This window comes from Dipodomys spectabilis, unplaced genomic scaffold (assembly GCF_019054845.1).
Source record: "Dipodomys spectabilis isolate Male_0828 unplaced genomic scaffold, ASM1905484v1 ptg000043l, whole genome shotgun sequence".
Lineage (NCBI taxonomy): Eukaryota > Metazoa > Chordata > Mammalia > Rodentia > Heteromyidae > Dipodomys > Dipodomys spectabilis.
Genome location: NW_024870720.1, coordinates 2,153,181 through 2,176,989, shown reverse-complemented (window position 1 = coordinate 2,176,989; position 23,809 = coordinate 2,153,181). Strand labels below are relative to the sequence as shown.

At 36.8% G+C, this 23,809-nt stretch overlaps 1 protein-coding gene across 4 annotated transcripts in view; it reads right to left on the bottom strand.

The window, feature by feature from the left end:
* The window catches only part of Pcdh7 (protocadherin 7), a 412,501-nt gene that overhangs the window by 323,749 nt on the left and 64,943 nt on the right, over positions 1 to 23,809 (bottom strand). Inside the window, exon 2 of one of the 4 annotated variants that reach the window (XM_042678338.1) lies at positions 19,839 to 19,949. The exons of the other annotated variants lie outside the window; for them this stretch is intronic. Coding sequence (XP_042534272.1) covers positions 19,872 to 19,949 — 78 coding nt within the window. The 3' untranslated portion in view covers positions 19,839 to 19,871. Of the gene's footprint in view, positions 1 to 19,838; positions 19,950 to 23,809 lie in introns of those variants that run through there. 4 annotated transcript variants of the gene reach the window in all.

The window sequence follows — 23,809 nt, the reverse complement described above, 5'->3', positions numbered from 1 at the left end:
AATTATGGGAAAATTGACTCTAATTCATTCTTATGCTCTTAGGTTAGGAATTACATGTGAGGAGCTAGCAACTTTTTCTTCTTCCTAAGGAATATACTTAATTAGTTGTATAAGATTAGACCAGATTTTAAGCCTTGGCCAAAGAGAAAGAAGCTGCTTGATTATTTCTACGTCCATCATCTGGGAGAAGGATGGGATGTTAGATCAAACACTGGGCTTTGGAGCATGCTGAATATTTGCTTCACTACCAAGCCATAACCCACTACATGTCTTTGAAGCAGTTTTAGCAGATGAGCAATAAATGGTTAAGTCACAGTCCTCTAATACAAATGGAATTCCTCATTTGGGAGAAAAAAAATTAAACTGCGAGTTAGTGGCTGACGCCTGTAATCCTAGCTACTTAGGAAGCTGAGATCTGAGGCTCATGGTTTTAAGCCAGCCCAACCAGAAAAGTACTCATGAGACTCTTATCTCCACTTAACCACTCAAAAGCCAGAAGTGGCAGGCTCAAGTGGTAGAGCATTAGCCTTGAGCAAAAAGAGGTCCAGGGACAGCACCCAGACCCTGAGTTCAAACCCCACAATCAACAAAAATTAAAAAAAAATACATTTGTTTGTCCTAATATGAAAAATTATACACAGATGAGCCGGAAACTTCATGATAATTTCAGATGTAGATAAAAATCTTACTATGAACAATAAACTATGTCTGGAAAAGAAACATGATGACAAGGTGAAATTTTCTTAACTGTAGCAACTTCAACTGGGTTTCTAAACCTGAGACAATGTCTATCTTTTGAAATACAACAGGTAGTAAAATTAGTCTATGCTATTTTTGCTTCCTTACCCTACAAAACCAACTTTTTGAAAGAAAGCATTTGCCTTACATAGTTTAGCAGTGTCCGCTTTTGTAAAAAGTTTTGCCAAAACACTATTCATGGACAAGTAAGTCACACTTAGTTTGGGATATCCAGCGACTGATGGAATTTTTAAAAATCCATCCAGAAAATAACACTGTATGCCCAAATGTTTACTTCAATTTTTACTTATGCCTTTGTCTGCCTCTTCTGTAAAAATTTCACTATACCAAGGAGCATGAAACATCATTTACTTTTCCTTTTGATTTCATTTACATTTAATTAATAATTCTTAAGAGTTTTTATTTTGTTCTTTTTGCATTTTTTTTATTGCGAAAATACCATACAGAGGGGTTACAGTTACATGAGCAAGGTAATAAGTACATTTCTTATCAAGCATTGTTGCCTCCTCCTTTGTTTCCCCTTCCCATCCCTTCCCATCTCCCCCCCTCCACCCCATCCCACCCCCCGCCAAACTCTTCCCAAAGAGTTTGCACCAAAGTTGCAAAGTTCGTTTTTTGACATAACAACTTGTACATCTCATTGTTGCAATGGGTCCACCTGTATCCCTAGTTAAAAGATTTGTTTCTTCTCTTTCCCTCCACAAATTATACCAACATCAAATACCATGAAAACAGGGGTTATAATATGGGGGAGGGACATACAAAGAAACAAAGAAATCATCTTACAAATATGTTAGAAACACCAGCAAGAAAGAAAAAAACATTTGAATCCTTATCTTAGGGTTCATTTCGCCTAACATCAACTTATCTAACCGTTTCTGCTTGTCTCAGACATATACTAGTTATTACAAATAAAGGAAACCATGGGACCTATGCTTCTTTGGGTCTGGATTACTTCACTTAATATAATATTTTCCAAGTCTTTCCATTAACTAACAAATGGGGGAATGTCATTCTTTCTGATGGAGGCATAGAATTCCATTGTGTATATATACCACATTTTCTTGATCCATTCATCTACTGAGGGGCATCTGGTTTGGTTCCAGATCTTAGCTATGGTAAATAATGCTGTAATAAACATAGTTGTGCTGATAGTTTTAATATGGTCTTGTTTGTGAACATTTGGGTAAATGCCCAAAAGTGAGATTGCTTGATCATAGGGGAGCTCTATGTGGAGTCTTTTGAGCAACCTCCATACTACTTTCCAAAGTGGTTAAACAAGTTTACACTCCCACCAACAATGCAGTAGGTTTCCCTTCTGTCCACATCCCCTCCAGCATCTGTTGTTATTAGAGTTCTTGATTCTAGCCATTCTAACTGGGCTGAGGTGGTAGTATCCCAATGTTGTTTTATTTGCATTTCTTTTATGGCTAGGGAGATTGAGCATTACTTCATGTGTCTATTGGCCATCCTTCAGAGAAGTTTCTCTTTAAGTCTTTTGCCCACTTATTTATTGGGCAGTTGTTTCTTTGAGTATTTGTTATTGGGGGATTTAATTTTTTGTGTTCCAAGTATATTTTAGATATAAGACCCTTGTCCATTGTAAGGCTAGTGAAGATCTTCTCCCAATACGTGGGCTTTCTATTGATCTTGCTAGCTATGTCCTTTGCCATGCAGAAGCTCTGCAACTTCATGCAATCCCATTTGTCTAAACTTTCTTTGATTTGTTGTGTTTCTGGGTCTCTATTAAGAAAATTTCGGCCTGTGCCAAGGAGACCTAGAGTGTCTCTTATTCTGTCCTGTAATGTTTTCATGGTGTCTGTTTTGACTCCGAGGTTTTTGATCCATTTGTTGATTCTGGTGCAGGGTGATATATATGGATCTAGCTTTAGTTTTCTACAAGTGGTTAACCAATTTTGCCAGCACCATTTACTGAAGAGACTGTCTTTCTTCCATTCTGTTTTTTAGCTCCCTTATCAAAGATTAGATGGCTATAGTCTTTGGGTTCATTTCTGGGTTTTCAATTCTATTCCAGTGGTCCTGAGGTCTCTTCTTGTGCCAGTACCAAGCTGTTTTGATTACTATGGCTTTATAGTAGAGTTTGAATTTGGTATTGATATTCCTCCAGCACTGTTCTTTCTGTTAAGGATCATTTTTGCTATTCGGAGTCTTTTATTGTTGCACATGAATTTTTGGATTGCCTCTTCTATTTCCTTGAAGAATGAGGTTGGAATATTGATAGGTATCACACTGAATTTGTAGATAGCCTTGGGAAGTATTGCCATTTTCACGATATTGATCCTTCCAATCCAGGAGCATGGGAGGTTTTGCCACTTTCTGTTTTGATTTCCTTTTTCAGGTTTTTGAAGTTTTCATCATAGACGTCCTTCACTTCTTTGGTTAATTCCCAGGTATTTTATTTTTGTGGGTTTATTTTGTTCTTACAAAATTTATTTCAAAAAACATATTAAATGACCAATATCACTATCAAAAAATAACGGAATAAAACTGTAGCTCTCACTATCAAAAAATAAAAGTAAAAAAAAATGGACATAATAACCAACAGTCTAACTGCCTTCTCATATAAAAACTGGTTTAAAGATTATGGTTATGTCTCACAATATGTATTTTCAACAATTCTCCTCCAGGTTCATTAAAGAGATTTGCAGGGGCTGGGAAGGTGGCTCAGTGGTAGAGCGCTCGCCTTGCATGCATGAGGCCGTGGGTTCGATTCCTCAGCACCACATAAGCAAAAAGTAAAAAGCCGGAAGTGGCACTGTGGCTCAAGTGCTAGAGCACTAGCCTTGAGCTGAAGAGCTGAGGGACAGCGCCCAGGCCCAGAGTTCAGGCCCCACGACCGGACCCCCCCCCCCGCCCCGCCCCCACAAAAAAAGAGATTTGCAAAAGCTTTCTTCAAGACAGAATCAGAGACTAAAATACTTGATTGAACTACATCATCTTTCTAGATTCATTAATAGAATCCCAACACATCCTCATAATGCTCAGAATTATGCTTCCTTCATTTACTAATTGAAGGCCTGATTATATTTATAAGAGAATTTACTAGGTGCATGTTCTGAGTTGAAAAAAATAAGTCTGTCAGCTTACCTACTATCCACTACAGCTTTTATAATAACAAAAAATATGAAAGTAACTTTATTGCTACTTTTCTCAAAACAGATGAGATGAATGGTGTTTTCTCTTAGCTACATGAGGAGAAAACAAAAAGAGAAACTAGACCTGAGAGGAGTTTAGGAAACATAGGAAGGATATGTCCCCTTCGAAATCCATTGTATCTGGAAGGGAAACAAATAATAGCATATGCTATGTTGATGTGTGTTTCATGCTTTGCAATTTTGAAAATGGCCTAAGAGTTCTTCAGCATGGATTGTTTTATTGCTCACTGTAAAATTTGGATTTTCAGTTTATTCTTAATGAAAGGAAAGTTTGTTGGATTATGAGTAGATATTTCCTTACAGTATGCCTAAAAATTTATGTTGACTGTGATATTCAATTAATCCTGAATGAATTTCTGCGAGTTGAAAAAGTCACAATATTTCACATACAATTTTCAAATCCTATGTTTCCAGGTAATGTTTTCAAAATGTGTATGGAGGAGTGGAAGCTTTAGCTCAATGATAGAACATTTGCCTAGCTTGAGGCCCTGAATCCATGAGGCAAATTCATATTTTCTCCTTCAATTTTATGTTGATTGTTCTCAGATATTTTGCTCTAGCAACAACAAATGCATCAACAGCAAAGATACTGACAGATATGTAAACTACCTATTCATTGATCTAAGTCATGTAACTGACCTGTAACAAAAGTATAATATGGATTTTGTAGCAAATATAAACAACTACGTGTTATCCAGGATTGATAGGTAACACCTATAATCCTGCTTGTTGGGGATGCTGAGATCTAAGAATCACAGTGCAAAGCCAATCCAGAAAGAAAAAATTTCAAGATTTCAATCCCTGTCAACCAGCAGAAAATCTATACTAGATGTGTAGTTTCAATGGTAGAGCACCAACCATCAGAGAAAAAAAGTCAAATGACAGCATAATTTTAAGTGTAAGTACCAACATACATACACAAACTCACCAAAACAAATCCCATATTATCAAAATAGACTACAGTAGAAGATTTCAATCAGGTAAGACAGACAAAGTCTATTCTATTATAGTGAAATAATAATAAAGTGAGATGAGCTACTGTGATATGAGAATACAGGAGAAAGGCTCTTACTACTGGGCTTCAAATTCGCTGCTTCATTTTTTGCAAAGAAAGTGTAAACAAGAAAAGGCTGTGAAACAACCTTTGCGTTTCACCATACTATACTGAGCTATATATCGAAGAGCAAGGAAAACTTAACAAAAGGGAAAAAGCACTTTGACTGCGGTCAGGTGCAAAGGCATCACATCACATCAGTAAAGATAGATTCTGGAATAGTCCTGCCGTGGATCAGGAAGTGTTACATGGACGGTGTAGCAGACCAACCCATTCTGCTGAGGGTTCACTGGGGCAGCAAAGGGCATGGGGGATTAGGAGGACAGAAGTCTCCCTTAAAGGTTCACTAGAAAGACCTCATCCCATGCAGCAGTATAAAAAGGTTAATGAGTATTCACAGGCCTCTCAAGGGTCATGGTTCCAAATGACCAGGGCTGGAAAAATTCTACATGCCCTCTTCCCTTACAGATAATGCCTTTCACTGTACAAGTGAGTGATTGATACTTATGTACTTCAAAACTCTGAAGGAGGACAGTTATTATCTGTACCACTGAGTGACGTTTACAAAACATGTTCTTTATTTCTTGAATTTCCCAGAACAACACCTAAGAAGTGGCTTTGACGTGTGTCACACTTGACCACCATGAGGGGATTTGGGTTTTGCTCAAGGTCAATTTCAAAATAGGATCAGGAATTGTGTTTACCTGTTCCTCTCAATAAGTGAGAGCTAGGGGAGCAGGAAGGAATACTATAATGTCATCCCAACAAGTAATTATGAATGCTCCTGTTCACCTCTGTTTATTTTAATGGAGTGCTTTAATATTTTTTTGTTGATCACACACAGAAACATAGCTATCTTGTTAGTCCAAGTTGAGTCTTTAAAAGTTATAAGCTTAATCAAAAGTGAGAAAGGGAATGATAAATTCTGTGTTCCCAGATACATTTGTGGGCTTTTCAGTAGTAGTATAAATATGAATATTTCAAAATTGCATATTTTCATTTGGAGGACCAATTGCCACTTTAATATAGAAACTGTTAATAGAATTACCAGATGGTTGCTTTATTTGCTTTTAAAGTGGGTTACAAATAGCAGCAATTAGTCATTGATGAAGACCTCTGAGTCAAGAGGTTTTTCATAATTCAACAATATGATAATTTTTGGTATCATCTGCAAGACAATAAGTACAAAAACGTTTGTAAGAGCAACATATGTCTTGATAATTTTCTAATTATCTGTGTGTAAAACATTCAATTCTTCAGCACAGATGTAACTTTTCTGGTGACATATTTGTACGCTAAAGCACACAAAAGATTACTAGAAAATAGTGATACCATGTTTCTACAATTTGTTTTTATCTGAATGCACCCACTAAGGGCTTAAAGTTATATTTATTTCTCCAATAAAAAAAGTAACTGCTTTTATGAAAAACAGCAGGCAGGATGAGTGTTGAACTAAAAGAGGGTTTACTCAGAAATAGCACTGGAAACTAGACTCTACACTTCAGGGTGAGAAGAACAGGGAAAGGGTGCCAGATGGAATTTGGCCAAATGGTGTTCTTTTAGGAATTGGGCCTAAATTATTCTGAAAGAAAAACAAAAGGAAGCCAGAGACAAAGAGAAGGCAAGTTGAGCAGAATGCCTTGCACAATATTTGGGGATTTCAGAAGAAAAAGAAAATTATATTCAAACATCTTAAGACATCCATAAGAAAAATCACTGAATGTTTTGGCCAAAGAAATGCAACTTGGGGTAAGCTTCTTGTAAAATTTGAAATGTAAGGATGGTGAACTCACAAATCAATGTTCAGTTGCACATCTGACCTGTTTTCAGTATGTTTGTTCATTTAGTCGATACTAACAAGTCTTCTATCCATCCCACAGCCTGAATACATGTTTGGTTCCCAGTCATCTACTGTAGATCAACAGAGAGCTGAGCCTACCTCTCCCTCCTACATTGCTAAAAAAAGAAGATGCCCTGGATGCCACTAGGAATCCACAGGGAACACACATGTTTTTGCTTCTACATTTAAAAAGATACCTGGGTTGAGATCTTTCCTGATTCCAAAGTCTTCATCAAGGTAAGTTCCAACCAAGTATATCAATTTGAAATGTACAAAAACACTGAAGTACAGAAAGCAGTCTTCTGCTCCACCCTCTTAATTAAATTTTCAATATTTTCTTAATTAAATTTTCAATGTTTTCAGCTATCATTACATTTCATTTTTTTTACAAATGGTCAGATGCCAGTGGCTCATACCTGAGGCCCCAAATATCACAGTATAAAGACAGCCTAGATATGAAAATCCTCAAGAATGTCTCCAAATCTTACTGGAGGTGTGCCTCAAGTAACAGAGAGCCAACCATTAGCAAGAGGGTTAAGGAACAACATAAAGCTCCACTATGGACACATTCAAGCATGCACACACACACACACACACACACACACACAAACACACACACACACACACACACACAAATAGCTGTTGTCTATGACAATATATGTTGGATTAGGTGTAGGCATGTAACACTTAATCAGAAAAATTTAATCCATCCTATCTTTAAAATTGCAACCAGAATCCATAACTCTAATGTTTCTGGTTTCAGGTTATGCCTGAAAAGCCTGTATTCATACTTAAATTCTTAATGTTTACAAAGCATAGCATCATCTCTACGCTTAAGGAGTGACGTACCTATTTTGTTTCTGTAGTGGAAATTACAGGATTGCAATTACTTGTATTTGTTAGCCTCTTCCTCCTATTACTATTACAGTCAATAATTTGTGAATATGTCTCCATGGTGATTCTCTGATTCCAAGTGATATTTGTCGCTATCAGTGGGGTCACATTAGCTATATATCATGGCTGCAGAAACAATGGCTGTTCAAACACATGTATAAGAAGGCAATGTCTTAGTTTGTTTTTTTTTAGTATGTTTTTTATTGTAAGAAATGCTGTACAGAGGAGTTACAGTTACATGAGCAAGGTCATGAGTACATTTCCTATTGAACATTGTTGCCTCCTCTTTTGTTTTCCCCCTGCCATTTATTGTTTATACTTTGAAAACCATTCATAATTTTAGAATCTTCTGATATATTAACTTTACCAATAAGCCAATGACTTAAGTGAAGTATTTTTATGTTCAAACATGACTTTTTAAGTTCATTTTATCAGTTCTTTTAGTGACCTTAAGGCTGACCAAATAAATAAAGTATTTAAACTCCACTTTTCCAAAACTAGAATCCTTCCCAAGGAGCTCACTTCCAAAACTAATGCTCTTTTATTCATTTCAAGTTTAACACAGGTGAGGAAAATAGAGATGTTTATCATTCTAAAATGCTAATAAATTAACACCAATATATATCTTCTAAATATCAAGCAGATAACCAAGGACAAACAAAAATAAATCTTAATAACTCTAAAAACAGAAACATAAATAATCAGGTAAAATAAATGAAATGATAACTGTAGAGACTACAAACCTTCAGTCACAGAAGTTAGAGGACAGAACATCGCTAGGAAAGCATTTGGGCTGCTGCTGTGAGGACTTGAACTGGACATGAGATTTCCATCCTGACAAAGAGGCAGAATGAAGTCTCAGGGGTAATAAAGTGGTTGAAGAAGAAAGGATAACAAGTTCAAGGACTCTGACATGAGAAAGCTTGAGGCATGTTTGATGGACATAAGAAAAGTGTCAGAGTAGCTTTGATTTAGTAAATAATGCCGAGAGTAAAAGAAGAGGCGGTTGCTGATGTAGAGTGGTCCCCAATCAGGGTATGTTGGAAACCACTCAGGGACCCTGGGTTTTATTCTTAGAACAGAAAGCTAAAGGAGGATTCTAAGTAGTGAAAAAAAAGATGTTTTCATTTACACTTCAGAGAGATCAATCGTGGGGAATGTATTTGAGGGAGTATGATGGAATCGGAGGCATGATCTTGGTTAGAGGGACAGGCAAACACTGGTCAGATTTGCTTTAGATTTTTGATGTAAAGACAAAAGAAATTTCTGATGCAATGGGAAACATACAGAAAAAAAAAAACAAACAACACCAACTCAGGGTGAAAGGTGATCTCTGGGATTTGACCCTGCAAAAATCTGAGAGATATCAGCAATATCCATTCATATAAAAAAGGTTTGTGAGAAGTGAAAATTGGGGTGTGTCTTAATCGGTTTTCTGCTGCTATAAAGTGAATGCTACAGACAGGACAATTTCTAAATACTGATGACTCAATTCAGAGTCCTGGAGCTTCCCCACCAGTGGGTAATATCTGATGAAGACCTTCTTGTTGCTCCCTAAGTTATGGGAGACACTATGGGAAGACACTTTGGATCATTCATCTTATAAAGCCACTCACACAATCGCGGGGGTGGGGACCATGCATCCTAGCTACATGGCCTCATCTAACATTAATTATCTCCCGAAGCCTCCATTTCTATTAGTGTATGACTTCGGGGATTAGATTTCCACACTCATTAGCTCCCAAGAGAGATTGCTTTTCCACATGTGTTTTTGGTGGGGATATTCAAACCATAACAGGATATTTAAGGAGAAAACTTAATGGTTTCCATTTGCTCTATTTTGATAACATTTTAAAACTACAATTTCTTGAACACGTATCTTTCCTGCCAAATACCATTCCATAATTTTATTTATTTATTCCTCCTCTAATATCTTATAAAGCACTTCCTCTTAATTTCATTTTAGAAAGGAAAAAGAAAAAAGCTCAATTACAGAGATTAAGTAATGACATCTAGTATTCAGCCAGCTCTAATACTTGACAAAGCCAACGAGAATCTGGTGCTAGGACTTTCCACCCTACCCCCAGTATACCAAGAAGTAGCTTTACCAGTAGACACTTAGATTAAGCAATGAGGTCCATGAAAATGCCTGGGAAGAGGAAGCGTAAACACAATACACAGAGAATACTGTACGACTTTGCCCCGTGGTTGAACCAGCAAAGAGAACTGAGAAGATGGAGTTCAAAAGGAAGGAAATACAAGTGAACATGTGACACAGAAGCTCAAGGGAGAAGAAATAAATGGCCTGAGACAGAAATAACCATTGGATTCTGCAAAAGTTGATTTGATGACTTTGTTGAAGATCACATGTTTGTCCTGAGAAGGATAAAAGCATCTTAGAAGAAGACTGATTTTTAAGATATGAGGAAGGAAGAATAACCACACAGATGGTACGTGGACATACTTTGGTGAGGACATAGAAATTGAGGCCATCCTTGGAGGTAATAATTGAGGCAGAGATCTTTAAGATTAGGCATTTTATGTTTAAAATAGATTATAGTAACACAGGTTAAAGGTGAATATGGCATGTCCTCAGTAGAGAGGAAAACATATGTAACTAGAACACATCAAAAGCTAAATATAAATTAAGACTCTACGAAAACTGTTTGCCATGAGCTTCAGGTTTTATTCATCACATGCTAGAATCCTGCCAAACACAAATGATCATTGTCCTCTTGCAGCTTAAAGAGGAAGAAAGACATTCTCTTAAGACTTCTATTTTCACTTCTGGGATGTTGTGTTTCTGGTACCTTATTTCACAATTTATTAGGGGCAAATGGTCCAACTTTCTAGCTCCCTTCCAAGTCTCATTTTCCACAAATACTTTAATTCACTCTCGCTTGGTGGTGGTTTGTGCTTTTTTTCTCACTATTCTAAATGACTCTGTTTAACGTCAAAATTCTTTCACCTCTGTATTTCAGGAGCAGTCATGTCCACTCAGGCAATCCACACTCACACTTTCTCCACAAAATAATGTTCTGTTTTAGCATCGAGAAATTCCCTTTCTTACCCACTGCCCACTTGTTCATGCCCATAAAATTTTCTTAAGCTTCAAAAGCTGATGGCCTCCACTGTTTTCCCCTCCCAGTATTTAGCAATCTCCAAGCAGTCCTGGCTTGACTTCTATCTCCTTCCAATTCTCATCCCCCAATAACTATTTTCAACACACTTTCATGGGTGCAATTGATTTCTTCCAGTCTTTGACCTTCTCTTACAGCTGCCTTGCCAATCCCATTACCAAATCAGTCCTGCCATCTGTTTGCTCTCCTCCCCCTCCTCCCCGGCTGCCAAGAGTTCCTGAGAAAATTGAATAACCACGCAGATTGACTCTGCTACAAATGTATGATTTCTCAGGTCAGCTGAATCCTCAGAGAAGCTCAGCGCCACTGTTTAGTCATTTCCTCCTGAGCTGGTCTTCACATTCCACCCTGCAGCGGCTGCCACCACGCCCTCCCTCAGTCCCCGCCCACACCTCCCTCAACCTCAGCACACACCTCCACCTCAGCTGCAAGCTCCATTCTTCCACCAGCCCTACATTTCCAAATTACTCTACATTTGTACTCATCCATACCACACTTTATATCCAGTAGATTTTTTTTAAATTCTTTTATTCATCTGATGTATTTGGTACCGGTTATTTATTGATTTAGCCTTCACCAAGATCTTGTTTCACTCATGTTTACTCTTTCTTGCTCAGTCCTGAATTTTTTCAACCACAATACTTCCCTACATTTCCTTCTTTTGAAAAAATAAATGAAGGAGGGGAAGGAGGAGGAAGAAGGTGAAGAAGAAAGGCGGGAAAAGATCAGGAGGAATAGAGAAGACAAAGGAAAGAGAGGTAAAGGGAGGAGAAAAAGAAAGATGAGGAGGAGGAGAAGGAAAGGAGGGAAAGGAGGAGGAGGAAGAAGAAAAGGAGGAGGAGGAAAAGAAGAAGAAAAGGAAGGGATGGGGAGGAGGAGAAAGCAGAGGAACAAGGATTGTACAGGTAACTACTGTGGTCATCCTTTATGCTAGCAGAAAATGCAGGATCAATTTGTCAGTTGATGTTTGGCTCAGAAGAAATGTTCATCCCATATTATACATTTATGTGCCTACCATGTGTTCTCATTAGGGAGGGAACAGAGGATGAGAGAAACTTTTTTTTTGGGGGGGGGGGGTCTGGTCATGGGCCTGAACTCTGGGCCTGGGCGCTGTCCCTCAGCTCTTCAGCTCAAGGCTAGTGCTCTACCACTTGAGCCACAGCACCACTTCTGGCTTTTTAACTTTTTGCTTATGTGGTGCTGAGGAATCGAACCCAGGGCCTCATGCATGCAAGGCAAGTGCTCTACCACTGAGCCACCTTCCCAGCCCCGAGAGAAACTTTTTATAACAAGTAGATGAAAAATTATTTCAAAGACGTATTCCCCACCCCTCTCAGGGCCTTCTAAAGGTAGAGTTCCATTGCCCTCCTCCAGAATGAGATTTCTTGTAAATAACCTCAATGACTCTTAATAGAATCATAAGAATCACATTCTGTATCCAATAATATGATTATTTTATGTGTAGTTTTTATATTTGTGCCCAAAAAGAAACCTTTACACATTGATTTGTGGTCTCTCACAATATAAGATGTATATCATTTAGCTATTGAGCACACAGTTACTTTGTATGCTTTTAAATCACAGAAGTGTCCCATTTGCCTTTTAAAAACTGTATCTTCTGGGTGACATTGACCAAGAAGCATTATCCTCATAACCTGACTAATGAAATTGTAACCCCTTTGTACAACCACTTAATGATAATAAAAAGAAGAAAGCTATATGTCCTGAATTCAGAAAAATAAATCCTATGTTCCTTGTCCTGCTCTAAAATAATTATCCCTCATTTTGATGACATGTGACATAGCTATAACCATCTGAAGCTCACCTTCTTTTTTCCTTCATTGTCTTCACTAATTAATTGGTAGAAGAAATATATTGCAAGACCTAGATTGCTGGATTACTTTTTTAAACTGTTCCTTTCAATTGAGTAAACCACTAATTTAGCTTGTAATCATGCTCTTTAATCCAAATGTTAGCCTCTGATTACAAAAACACATGATTACTGTGCACTAATGATCATGAAAACATTGAATACATGCAAGATATATATTGCATTTCTTCAAAGTATTAAAAAAATGGGCTATTGAAGATAGGACCCAATGTTTGTAGATTCTTTGGTATTCATTTAAATATAATTTCTTCTTAAGGTGAAACTAATTAGAAATCAGCCTGATAAAAATGTTCAGAAACTTCTCAACCTGAAAAACAAGACATTTATGTGACTCTTCATTAACAGATTTTTATTAAACATGCCCACATGATAAATTTGATTGCTTCTTTAATATTCAGTGCCTTTTTTAACACATAATTTTCAATTACATGATGGTTATAATCAGGTTTCAACTCTGAGTTCAGAAATGATATAGACTTTGATGTAATAAATAGAAAAAGTGTTTTTTAAGTTAACCAGCAGAAAGTTAGAGTGCTCTAACTGTACTCCATTTGAAATGTATTATCAGGAGGCAGCTGGTTTCTGATCTTTCTGGAACACACATACCAAATATCTTCCTCTTTCATGAGCCTGGCACATATGGGAGGAAAAGAACCCTGGGCTGGCCCTCCTTTAACAGCCAGACACAGGAAAGAAGAAAGACTAGAGACCTGGATTCCCCTCAGCTCCTACTGAGACAGAATTTTCACTGACACCATTGGGCAGGGCCAATTAGAAAACGCAGAGGTACACTTGATCTCAGATGTTTCCATCTCTGAAAATGAGCAATGTCTACTTTTCTCTTAATGTCTAAGGATATGGGTTATGAATATAGTCATTTGTATTCATACCAAGATAGGTGATGATATTGGTATTGACATCCATGGAAATTCAGAGGAGCCAGTTCTTTCACTTACAAAGCAGACTGACTGAAATTTGTCATCTAGTAAAGTGCTCAAGTTGGTTTGGTCTGACTTTGCAGTGTCTGGATTGTGACAGAAACATTAAAAATTAGAACTTTCTCCTGTTTTCTATGTAAGGCTGTGTGCTTCCATAACCACCAAGCAATGTAGAGGCCTACATTTTCCAGTCACAATTATTAATTGAAATATTTTATTCAAAAAGTACTAATAGGCAAAGTTGGTAACAGTGATATTTTTAAAAATTAAGCTCCCTAATAATGAAGTCAAGCAAAAACTATGTTTTGAGCCAGGCGTCAGTGGCTTACGCCTGTAATTCTAGCTACTCAGCAGGCTGAGATCTTAGGATTGCGGTTCAAAGCCAGCTCAGGCAAGAAAGTCCATGAGACTCTTATCTCCAACTAACCACCAGAAAACCGGAAGTGGTGCTGTGGCTCAAGTGATAGAGCGCTAGCCTTGAGCTGAAGAGCTGAGGGACAGCTCTCAGGCCCAGAGTTCAAGCTCCAAGACCAACAAAAATAAAATAAATAAATAAATAAATAAATAAATAAATAAATGCCACTGACTTTTTCTGGTATTAAATGTTATTTAATTTTGTTCACATTTCATGTATTTAAATCTTATAATCTGATACATGTAGTAATCTTTTGCTACATAATGATTTTAAGAATAATTCTCTCATTACACATAATACACCTCAAGAGATATTTGTATTTATCCACTGGCTATCATAGTCAGTCATCTTTAGTTTTTCCAAGAATAGAAAAACAATGTATCGTATTAGATTTTACAATATTTTAAAGGAGTTCTAACTGGAGGAAGTTGTACACCCTTAAAAGAGCAGGTAAGGGAGATTCAAAATTTGGTATTTTGGAAACTTTCATCACTGGGCTTGTGACAAAGGCTTGATTTCAGTTTTCACCATTTTCTCACTCGCCCATGCCTAGAAATTCACAGGTCACAGAGCTTTAAAGTTTGAGCTACAGCAGACCAGAAACTGCTGGATTTCTCTACAGAAAGGGTGTCTACTCAACTTTGCTGAGTTTCATGCCCATTTATGAGAATACTGGAGATTTGCTATTGACGTTTTTTGTAGGTGTTTCCATCTTACCCTTTGACAGTGATATCCATTTTATTTCAGCTAGGACACAACTACCAGAATGGTGTTCGATCTATTAGCATGATGTCTGTAGAAACACCAGTAATTGGCAATATTTAGTGAGTTTGTGTTAAAATATCCACACAGTGCCTAGTTTAATCTCATCTAAGGGTCACAACTAATTTATGAAGTAGATACTATTAGCAGTTTTGTGTTATGTATCAGGAAAGGGAAGAAGGGACATGTGCTTTATCCAAACATCATCAACTTGGAAGAATATAAATCACACTGCAAATATAAGCAGCCCAGATTTCAAACTCTAGGTCTTACACATTATATTCTGCCACTTAAACATGCTAAAAATAACAGCGTAGGCTATTGTATGACCATTAGGTTGTGAACTCTCTCTGTTGAGTTGCTATGTTCTTCAGTGCTCCTACATTCAAGCAGGGAAACCTTCATTTGGAATTTTTTTCAATGCAAAACTACATATTTATAGTAATATATGCTGAGCCCACAATGCAAGAAAATTGGAAAAGAATTTTCCTTCTTTCCTGTCTAAGGTATTTAAAGCAGACTATTTCCGATTCCGTCTTTATCAACTATTTCTGTGTGCTAGAACATTGGAACACCTTTCAATTCTAAGTCAGGCAGGCTGAATCAACCTCTCTCAGGCTGTTACAGCATGATCTACAGAGCCAAAGAATTCATCACTCCACCCCCAAAGATTTTCAGAACTTAAGTCACCAAACTCATATTCCTATTTGTAATACTGTTCAGTATCTAGATTTGCGTGGCACAGCTATTGAACACAGCCCCTGGAACTTGAGTGCAGATCCTCAAAATTCAGCTGTCTTTTGCAAGCTCTGTAGCTTTACAGGGTTACTGACACAGTACCTCATTTTAGTAATTTTTATGCAATTGGGGATTCCCAGACTTTATTTTCCAAAACAAGTCCAAAGGAAGAGCAAGAGATGCTTAGAGAGAGTGGAGCGAGAGCCTTAGTAGACAGAATTCTGCAGTCTCCCATCTGAATGTCTAATCTCATATGATCAAGAATGCACAGCACAAAATCACTTCCACAAATGCTCTGAAATGTGACAAAATGCAAAATTAAAAAGCCTATGACAAATTAAACAAAAATCTGTGCTGATTATTCATGACCATTAGTGATTATGAATGACATTATTTTACAAATCATTATGTTAGCAACAAAAGAAATACACACATACAAATACATATATATGTATATATACACGTATCTATGTGTATACACACATTTCTGTGGTTGAGAAGTATCAAAAAACATAAAAGTACTATTTCTGTGTGAGGCATTTTGCCACGAAACATTTATCTGGAAACCAACAGTCAGTCACAAGGCAATCTGCCTGTTGCTTCTTTTAAGCAAAGAATTACCACTAGATAAAAGAATCTATAGTAATAAACATCAGGGACTACTATTTGCTTTTCCTCTGAACTCATCCAGGCTGATCCAAGTCTTTGAAGTCATGGAGACCTTCATGTGCAGATCATGAACTTGGTGTTTGTGTGTGAGGCCGGTGACTAAGAGCAAGAAGAACTGGTTTTCTTACTTTCTTACTTCTGCAGGGAATGCATTTCAGCTCAATGTAGAACAAAAAGGTTTTTTCTGTTGCACAGTAATTAATGTACTTGGATGCTGTTTGCTTCAATAACTTATGGGTATCTATTGATCCTAGACCAGGATTGCTTATCCCTTAACATGAACCTCCATTAGGTTAAATAAGGGGTACAGAAGCAACAAATGCAAATTCATTATTTTCCTTTTTGTTTTGTTTTGTTCTTGAGATTGAACTCAGGGCCTAGACATTATCCCTGGGCCTCTTTGTGCTCAAAGCTACTCTCTACCACTTGAGCCACGTACCACTTCGAGATTTTTCTTAGTAGTTTATTAGAGATAACAGTCTCACCAGCTGATCTTCCTGGGCTGGCTTCAAACTCTGGTCCTCAGATCCTAGCTTCCTGAATAGCTAGGATTACAGGTGTGAGCCCCCAGTGCCAGACTTTCCTTCTTAAAGTATATGCCATGTTTTGGACCAAGTTAGATTTTAAAAATTATATGATTCTTGTTAGGTGAAATGAACCCTAAGATAGGGACACAAGTGGATTTTTCTTTCTTGTTATTGCTTCTAACATATTTATGATGTGCCATGTAATTTTTTGTGTCTTTGTATATTCCTCCCCCACTGTATAACCCGTTTTCACTGTATTTGATGTCCATGCCCTGCATCTTGTATACACACCGATCTAATTAGGGGAAGGGAAGGGAAAAATAAAAACAAGATGCTTAAATAGGGATACAGGTTGACCCATTGTAACAATGAGATGCACAAGAACCTATGATGAAAAGGGAATTTTACAAGTTAGGCAGAGTGGGGGTGGGAGGGAGGGGGTAGTGTAGTTGTGGAGGTGGGATGTAAGGGATGGTAGGGGAAAATCAGAGGAGGAGGTAACAATGCTTGATAGGAAATGTACTCATTACTTTGCTCATGTAACTATAGCCCCTATGTACAGTATTTTTACAATAAAAACATATGAAAATTATATGATTCTCTTAATACTGTTGTAAGGTAAATCTCAAGTCATGAGACTTGAGTCAAATTGGGAGTCTTTATTGGAAAGCCAGCAGCTTCAAGTAGATTCCTGTCACAAAGACCTGCAGTGCCTGAAATACACTCACCACTGTCAGGAAACTGAGCTATGAGAGCAGGAGAGGACAAAAAGAGCAGAAAAACAATGCCAACACACCAGATCAGCTCCGATGGAGAGCTGAAGTGGGACATCATAGTCACTAAGGAAAACCAGGAAACAGAAGACACAGGAATAGGAGACATGGCCTAATGACACCTGATCTGGTTTGGGCCTAAATAGTGTCAGGGGGCAGGGAGCAGGGTCACAGAAAACTCAAGAGTCTCATGAGGAGTTCAAGGCACAGGACTGACAAGTCCAGTACCCTCTCAACTAACTCCCCACTCCTGCTTCTAGGAATTTAGGCATCAGCTGAAGACAAGATGGCACCAGCTAAATGCAATTCCCTATCCACCACATGGCTAAGATAGTACCAGTTAGACTCAGAATCCCCACTTCAATGCAAATGGTCAATATCTCTGTATTCTAAATGCAGATATAGCTCTATATTCTAAATTCTCTATATTCACAATGTCCCATTGTGTTTTAAGAGAGTATTAAAATAGGCAAGATAGGCCACTTATGAAGCAGTTTTATTTTATTGTTTTGTTCACGAAAAAATATTCAATACAATAGAATTATACAGTCTTCCTCATCATTTATTCTAATAGCATAAATAAAGACAAAAATCCCTGTCATGTTACAGATAGAATATTAACTGCAATTGATTGTCACATAGAAAGAAAAGGTAAAAATTGCAACTACAAAGTTCATTCGCAAGACAGAAATGAATATAAACAGCAGAGAACAATAGTTTCAAAACTATTATGGCACATGGTGACTACAAAAAATATGCCTATCTTTTCCAACATTTGCTAGGTGCTCTAGGCCAACATGTTAGTGTTAGGTAATTCTGGATGAAGAAAAGTAGGAGCAAAATACATGTTGCTTGTTGACAGAAAAAGAAATTACAGCTAAAACACAAATATTCTTCTAGTCCATGATTCCTTCCCATCCATCACAGAGAGAAACGGCCTGAAGGAATATAATATGACATCTCAACTGTCAGCATGCTGATTTCACATGAGACTATCTTCATTAATTTCAGACATGGGTACTATCTTAATTTAAATGGCTCGATCACATTAAATACTGTATTTAATTGGATACTGTTCGCAATAGTTATTCTATTTTAAGATTTGTTCCTTTGTGGATAATAACTCTAACAATAACAGATGAAATGGCTTATGACAGTTTATGCTACCTCTTTACATTCTAGGTAACAAACGAAAGTGCAAATGCTAACCATTAAATTTTACTTTCCTTCATAGCAAGTACAAAGCAATACATACCCATATACTCACACCCATACAAAAATTATACTTTAGGTTTACACAGAATCTGCAATTGTGCAAGTAACTATAATGCAAAGAGGTACTTCCTGCATGCAATATATCCTCAATTAAAAAATGAAAAGCCCTCCTCTCCATACATTAATGCATAGGACCACAAAGTTCAAAGACCACTTTTCTATTAATATGATGGCCATACATTCCTTTAACGCTTATGTGGTTTATCCTAAATTCAATCAGAAATTGCGTTAACATATCTGTGAGATACATTGTGACTTATCTTCTGTTTTTCACCCCAATAAGCATGTTTCAACAAGTATCAGCATGGCCTATATTTTATTTCTCCTCCTGTCCTCCTGTTTCTCTCTTTTCCTGATTGAAGATAGTCTTTCTTCTTAGTGCCTTATTAAATAGCATCAAATGGTGTGATTTTCTTGGAATTCAGTCCTGAGGTATACTTTTCCATTTTCTTTGTTGATCTAGCACAGGCCCAGGTGATTTCTACATAATGCATCCAGTGAGCTGAAGCAAGGCAAATGAAATCACATCTACACTAATCTCCAAGTGTATTAACGATAAACAGGAGCATGGTACCTATCTCTACTCTTTGCTTGAATCCATTCAAGTGCAAACTGAAGAAAAGGGATATCCTCTTCTTCTTTTTCAGAGTCCTGAGTTTAGCAATATCTGCTTTTGTCTCTCCACAGCCTCTCTCACATCCCCTCCTTTTTTTTTCCACATTGAGAACTGGATTCTTGGCACTTGTTTGCAAAGTGGTTTGATTCTTTTTTCTTTTTGCTCTTTTCCAGAGATCTTGTGCTAAAATCACTTCTTCAAAATCAAGGCTTCATTTTAATCACCAAGTGACCTTGCCCTTTGGGAATGGATTCCTTCCTTCCTTCCTTCCTTCCTTCCTTCCTTCCTTTCTTTCTTTCTTTCTTTCTTTCTTTTTTTCTTTCTTTCTTTCTTTCTTTTTTTAATGCAAGACATACTCAGGTCTATTAGGATCCAACATATTGTGTTGGACCATGGCATGTATTTCACTTACGAGCACATACATTCATTTTACACGATTCCTCAATGTGGCCAGGTGGGTTCGTGGTCTGCACTGTATCCACCTATAAAAAATACAAAAATATATGTCTGCTTTACAGGGATGTGAGTAGGGTTGTGCCAGTCACGTTCCAAAGCTTGAATTGCACATGGAGGCTGATGATATTCTCTTTCCTTCTTTAAGATGCACTGACAATTGTCATAACCTTTGTCAGAAGTCACAGAGACATATCCGTTCTTACCACATTAACAACTGTGGGACTTCTAAATCAATACAACAGGCTAGTCTCCAGAACACTGTCTGACAAGAAATGCTTGCGTGATGTAAGAAATATCGAGTAATTGTGTTTCAGGGTTCAAGCTCTGCAAGACAATGAAATGTCGAATGGAAAGACGTTGAAGTTTTAAAAAAAGGAATGAGATTTTGCTACAGATGATTTTATAACTTGTATATGCTTGAGGTAGCAAAGCTAGATCTCAGCACTCACATTTTTTAAAGCAGTTTCATTGTCTAAATGCAATCATTAGATAGCACACTATCTGAGCAAATCACATGTTAAATACAAATGGACTCCTGCCATCTAGTTAAGGAAAAAGTACTCTTTTTCCCTTCAAAATCTTAACCGTGAAAAGGCAATATTTTCCAACTTTATATCCAGTGGTCACAAAAAGCAAGAGAGAGACTGATACAGAGAAAGAGAGAGAAAGATAGAGATAGAGAGAGAAAGAAGGAGATGGCAAACACTCAAAATGTGTTTGATGGTAATCTAAGTATTAAATAGTATTAACTATTTCTAGGCCGCCAATGGCTACTCAGGAGACTGAGATCTGAGGATTGAGGTTCAAAGCCAGTCCATTTAGGAAAGTCTGTGACATTCTTATCTCCAAGTAACCAGCAAGAGGCCCAAGGGGAGCTGTGTCTCAAATGGTAGAGCACCAGACTTGAGAGGAATAAAACCACAATACAACACAACAAAACAAAACCTAAGGGACAGAGCTTAAGCCCTGAGTTCAAGCCCCAGTACTGACAAAAAAAACCTAAATAAATAAACACTATGAAATACTTGAGACTGACCAAAAGACAATTTCCCCTTGTATTAGAAGAATATAGAACATCACTTTCCAGTTTGATGATAGAGAACAATGTAAGTAAAATCTTCAGTAAATTGAAATATTACCAGAGATGATAAACCATTTTGACAAAATAATAGTTATAGTTCACTAAGCAAAGCATTTAGCCTTAAAAATTAGGATAAAAATTGAAAAAAAAATCAGTATAATTTCCAAGGTAATACCGTATCAGCATACAGGAGTCAAAGTAAGAAAAGAAATAGGTGATTTCTTTCCCTGAATGCTTAATCAATTTAAAATTGAAAGTAAATGGTGCAATAAAACTAGTTAATACCTCATTTCAAAATTAATCCTTTGTATTCAAGAGCATGAAATAGTTTGGGAAATGTTCTGACTGTGGATTATTCGACACTAGCTGTGAAAGTTTAGATACCTTTAAAACCTGTCTTCATTTTTAATTAAATTTCATCTATTCCAGTAATAATAATATTTTTCTTTGTGTAGTTGCTCAAAAAGTTAACAAAATTTAGGGTATTCTAGTCATTACCTAAGCAGGGCACTAATCTACATGATTTAAATTATAAGCTTCGGATGGACATAGCTTATTTCACACAAAGCATACTACTATACATTTGATTTGAAAATTCTTTGCACACAGGTGAAAGCTAATAAGCATTGGAAAGTTTGGTTTTGTGTTTTATTTGCAAATGAACTGAAGCAGTCATGTACCAAGACACCACGGGGACTTCCTGTTAAATACTCTTCCTATATGTCATACAATTATTCAGTACTTAAGTACTTTGTGAAGCTTTTCATTTAAAATTTGCATACTGTAGAACACTGTGATATGTACAGTTAGGGCAAATATCATGAACAACACTATTTGTACTTTCTTCTCAGAATCAATATAGGTTTTGTTGTTAATAAAAATCAGATTAATATGTAAATGCTCATTTGGGAACAGCTAATTGAAGCAATTTCTATTACTTACTGTATCACAGTATCAGCATAGAATTCGGGAATTTTAAAATTGGTGTGGATGTTGATTGCCTTATTATATGATTTTAGATTATGAAAAACACCCCCCTTTGAGCAACCAACACTGCCTAACTAGTATGTCTTCCCTATTTGTTCTTCAATTTTTAAAAAAAAAATGTATTGACAACCTAAAATTTTCATTAAGTTTCCTTATTAGTTTTTTACCATATAAAAGTCATTCTGCCCTTTGTTCAAAGGAGAGATCAATGTAAAGTTTTCTGCAGATAAATCAAACAGGATTTTAAAGAAATTAAAAACATAAGAAATTAGACGCCTCAAAGCGTCTAAGAATATAATACATTTAAATAATATATTCACCATCTTGCCATTCCAGCATAATGAAATCTTTTTTATTAGGGTGTTATTTAGGAACAGAACTAACTCTCACAAGTTAAATGCTTATGAGCAGAACTCTGTTTTTGGGGTTTTAAGCTTTGAAGCTCTGAACAAATGTGAATGTGTTCTCATATTCACCTGTCACTAAAGCCAAACAAATGTATTCTTTCCTTCCCATTAAAGATGAACATTGAGAAGCAAAATAGCACATCATAAATCACTTTTTGAGTTCATGAGAGCTACTTAGAAATAACAGTTCTGAAAACTGTTGTTGGTGAAGGCTGAGATAAACATGGATATTACCAAGATGTGAGTCCTTTGATTTGAATCAGCTAATTAAAATGGTCCTGGCAGCAATTTTCTAATCACTACCACTAAGGAGATAGGCTCCAGTAAGCCAGACCTAACCAATTTTCAGTCAGGTCCAATTCAGTTGAAGTTGTATAGATAAAAATTGTTGGGGTTTTTCGTGGTTGTTTTTTCTTCAGCTTTTAACCTTCCTTCTCAATTTGTGGGTATCACCCAGGCAAGAAGTATACACACACAGACACACCTCACAGGTACAGGCAGGAAGCCAGGCCATTTCTCAAATACATCCTATTGTAATCTTCCTGTACTTCAACCAGCTTCCATTTCTTAAACAGAGACTAAATGAAGCTAGGAACTTCATTTTTAAAACGTATCAGTTGGGTTACAATAGCCATAGTAAGGCTGGAGGCATTGCTCAAGTGGCAGGGTGTCTATCTAGCAAGCAGAAGATATAGTTCAAACCCAGTAACACAGACACACACACACAGACACACACACACACACACACACACACACACACAAACACTAGTTGTCCCATTTTCCAGTCCTGAGCAACAATAGATAGCTAGTGCAAAGTAAATTGAACTAAGGAGAGCAGGAAAAGGATTCAGATCTACATGTAAGAATATATGAAATATTCTTACCTAAGAATAACCGTCGTTTTGACTATGATTCATGAAAATCATAAACAAGGTAATATGTATATATAAGAAGGATGGGTATCTATTTTTCTACTTACTTTCATTAGGCATGCTTCAGTGCTAAATCATGCACCTATGTAATTGGTGTAGCTTAAGTACAAATACCTGCTGAGTGCATTTGAATATAATTGGCAATGTATAAAATGGTTCTATGAATATTCATTATTTTCCTTGATAATGTGCAAATCTTGTAAAAATGTAAAAGACATCAGAGTACATTTTATAACACAGAACACCAATGGATGCTACTATCTATAACCTAGAGGCAGGAAGTTAAAAATGACACTTTAGAGCATAAATAGCTGATATAAAATGTGATCCTTTATTACCACCTAGTCTCAGTTATCAGCATGGAAAGTTTATCTGCTTTAAGAAAGAAAATACTAGACCATACGAAGGATCCATTTGAAATGGAAAGCAGGACATATGGTAAATACAGGTTTTAGGAAGTGAGGGACATAAGGAGGATA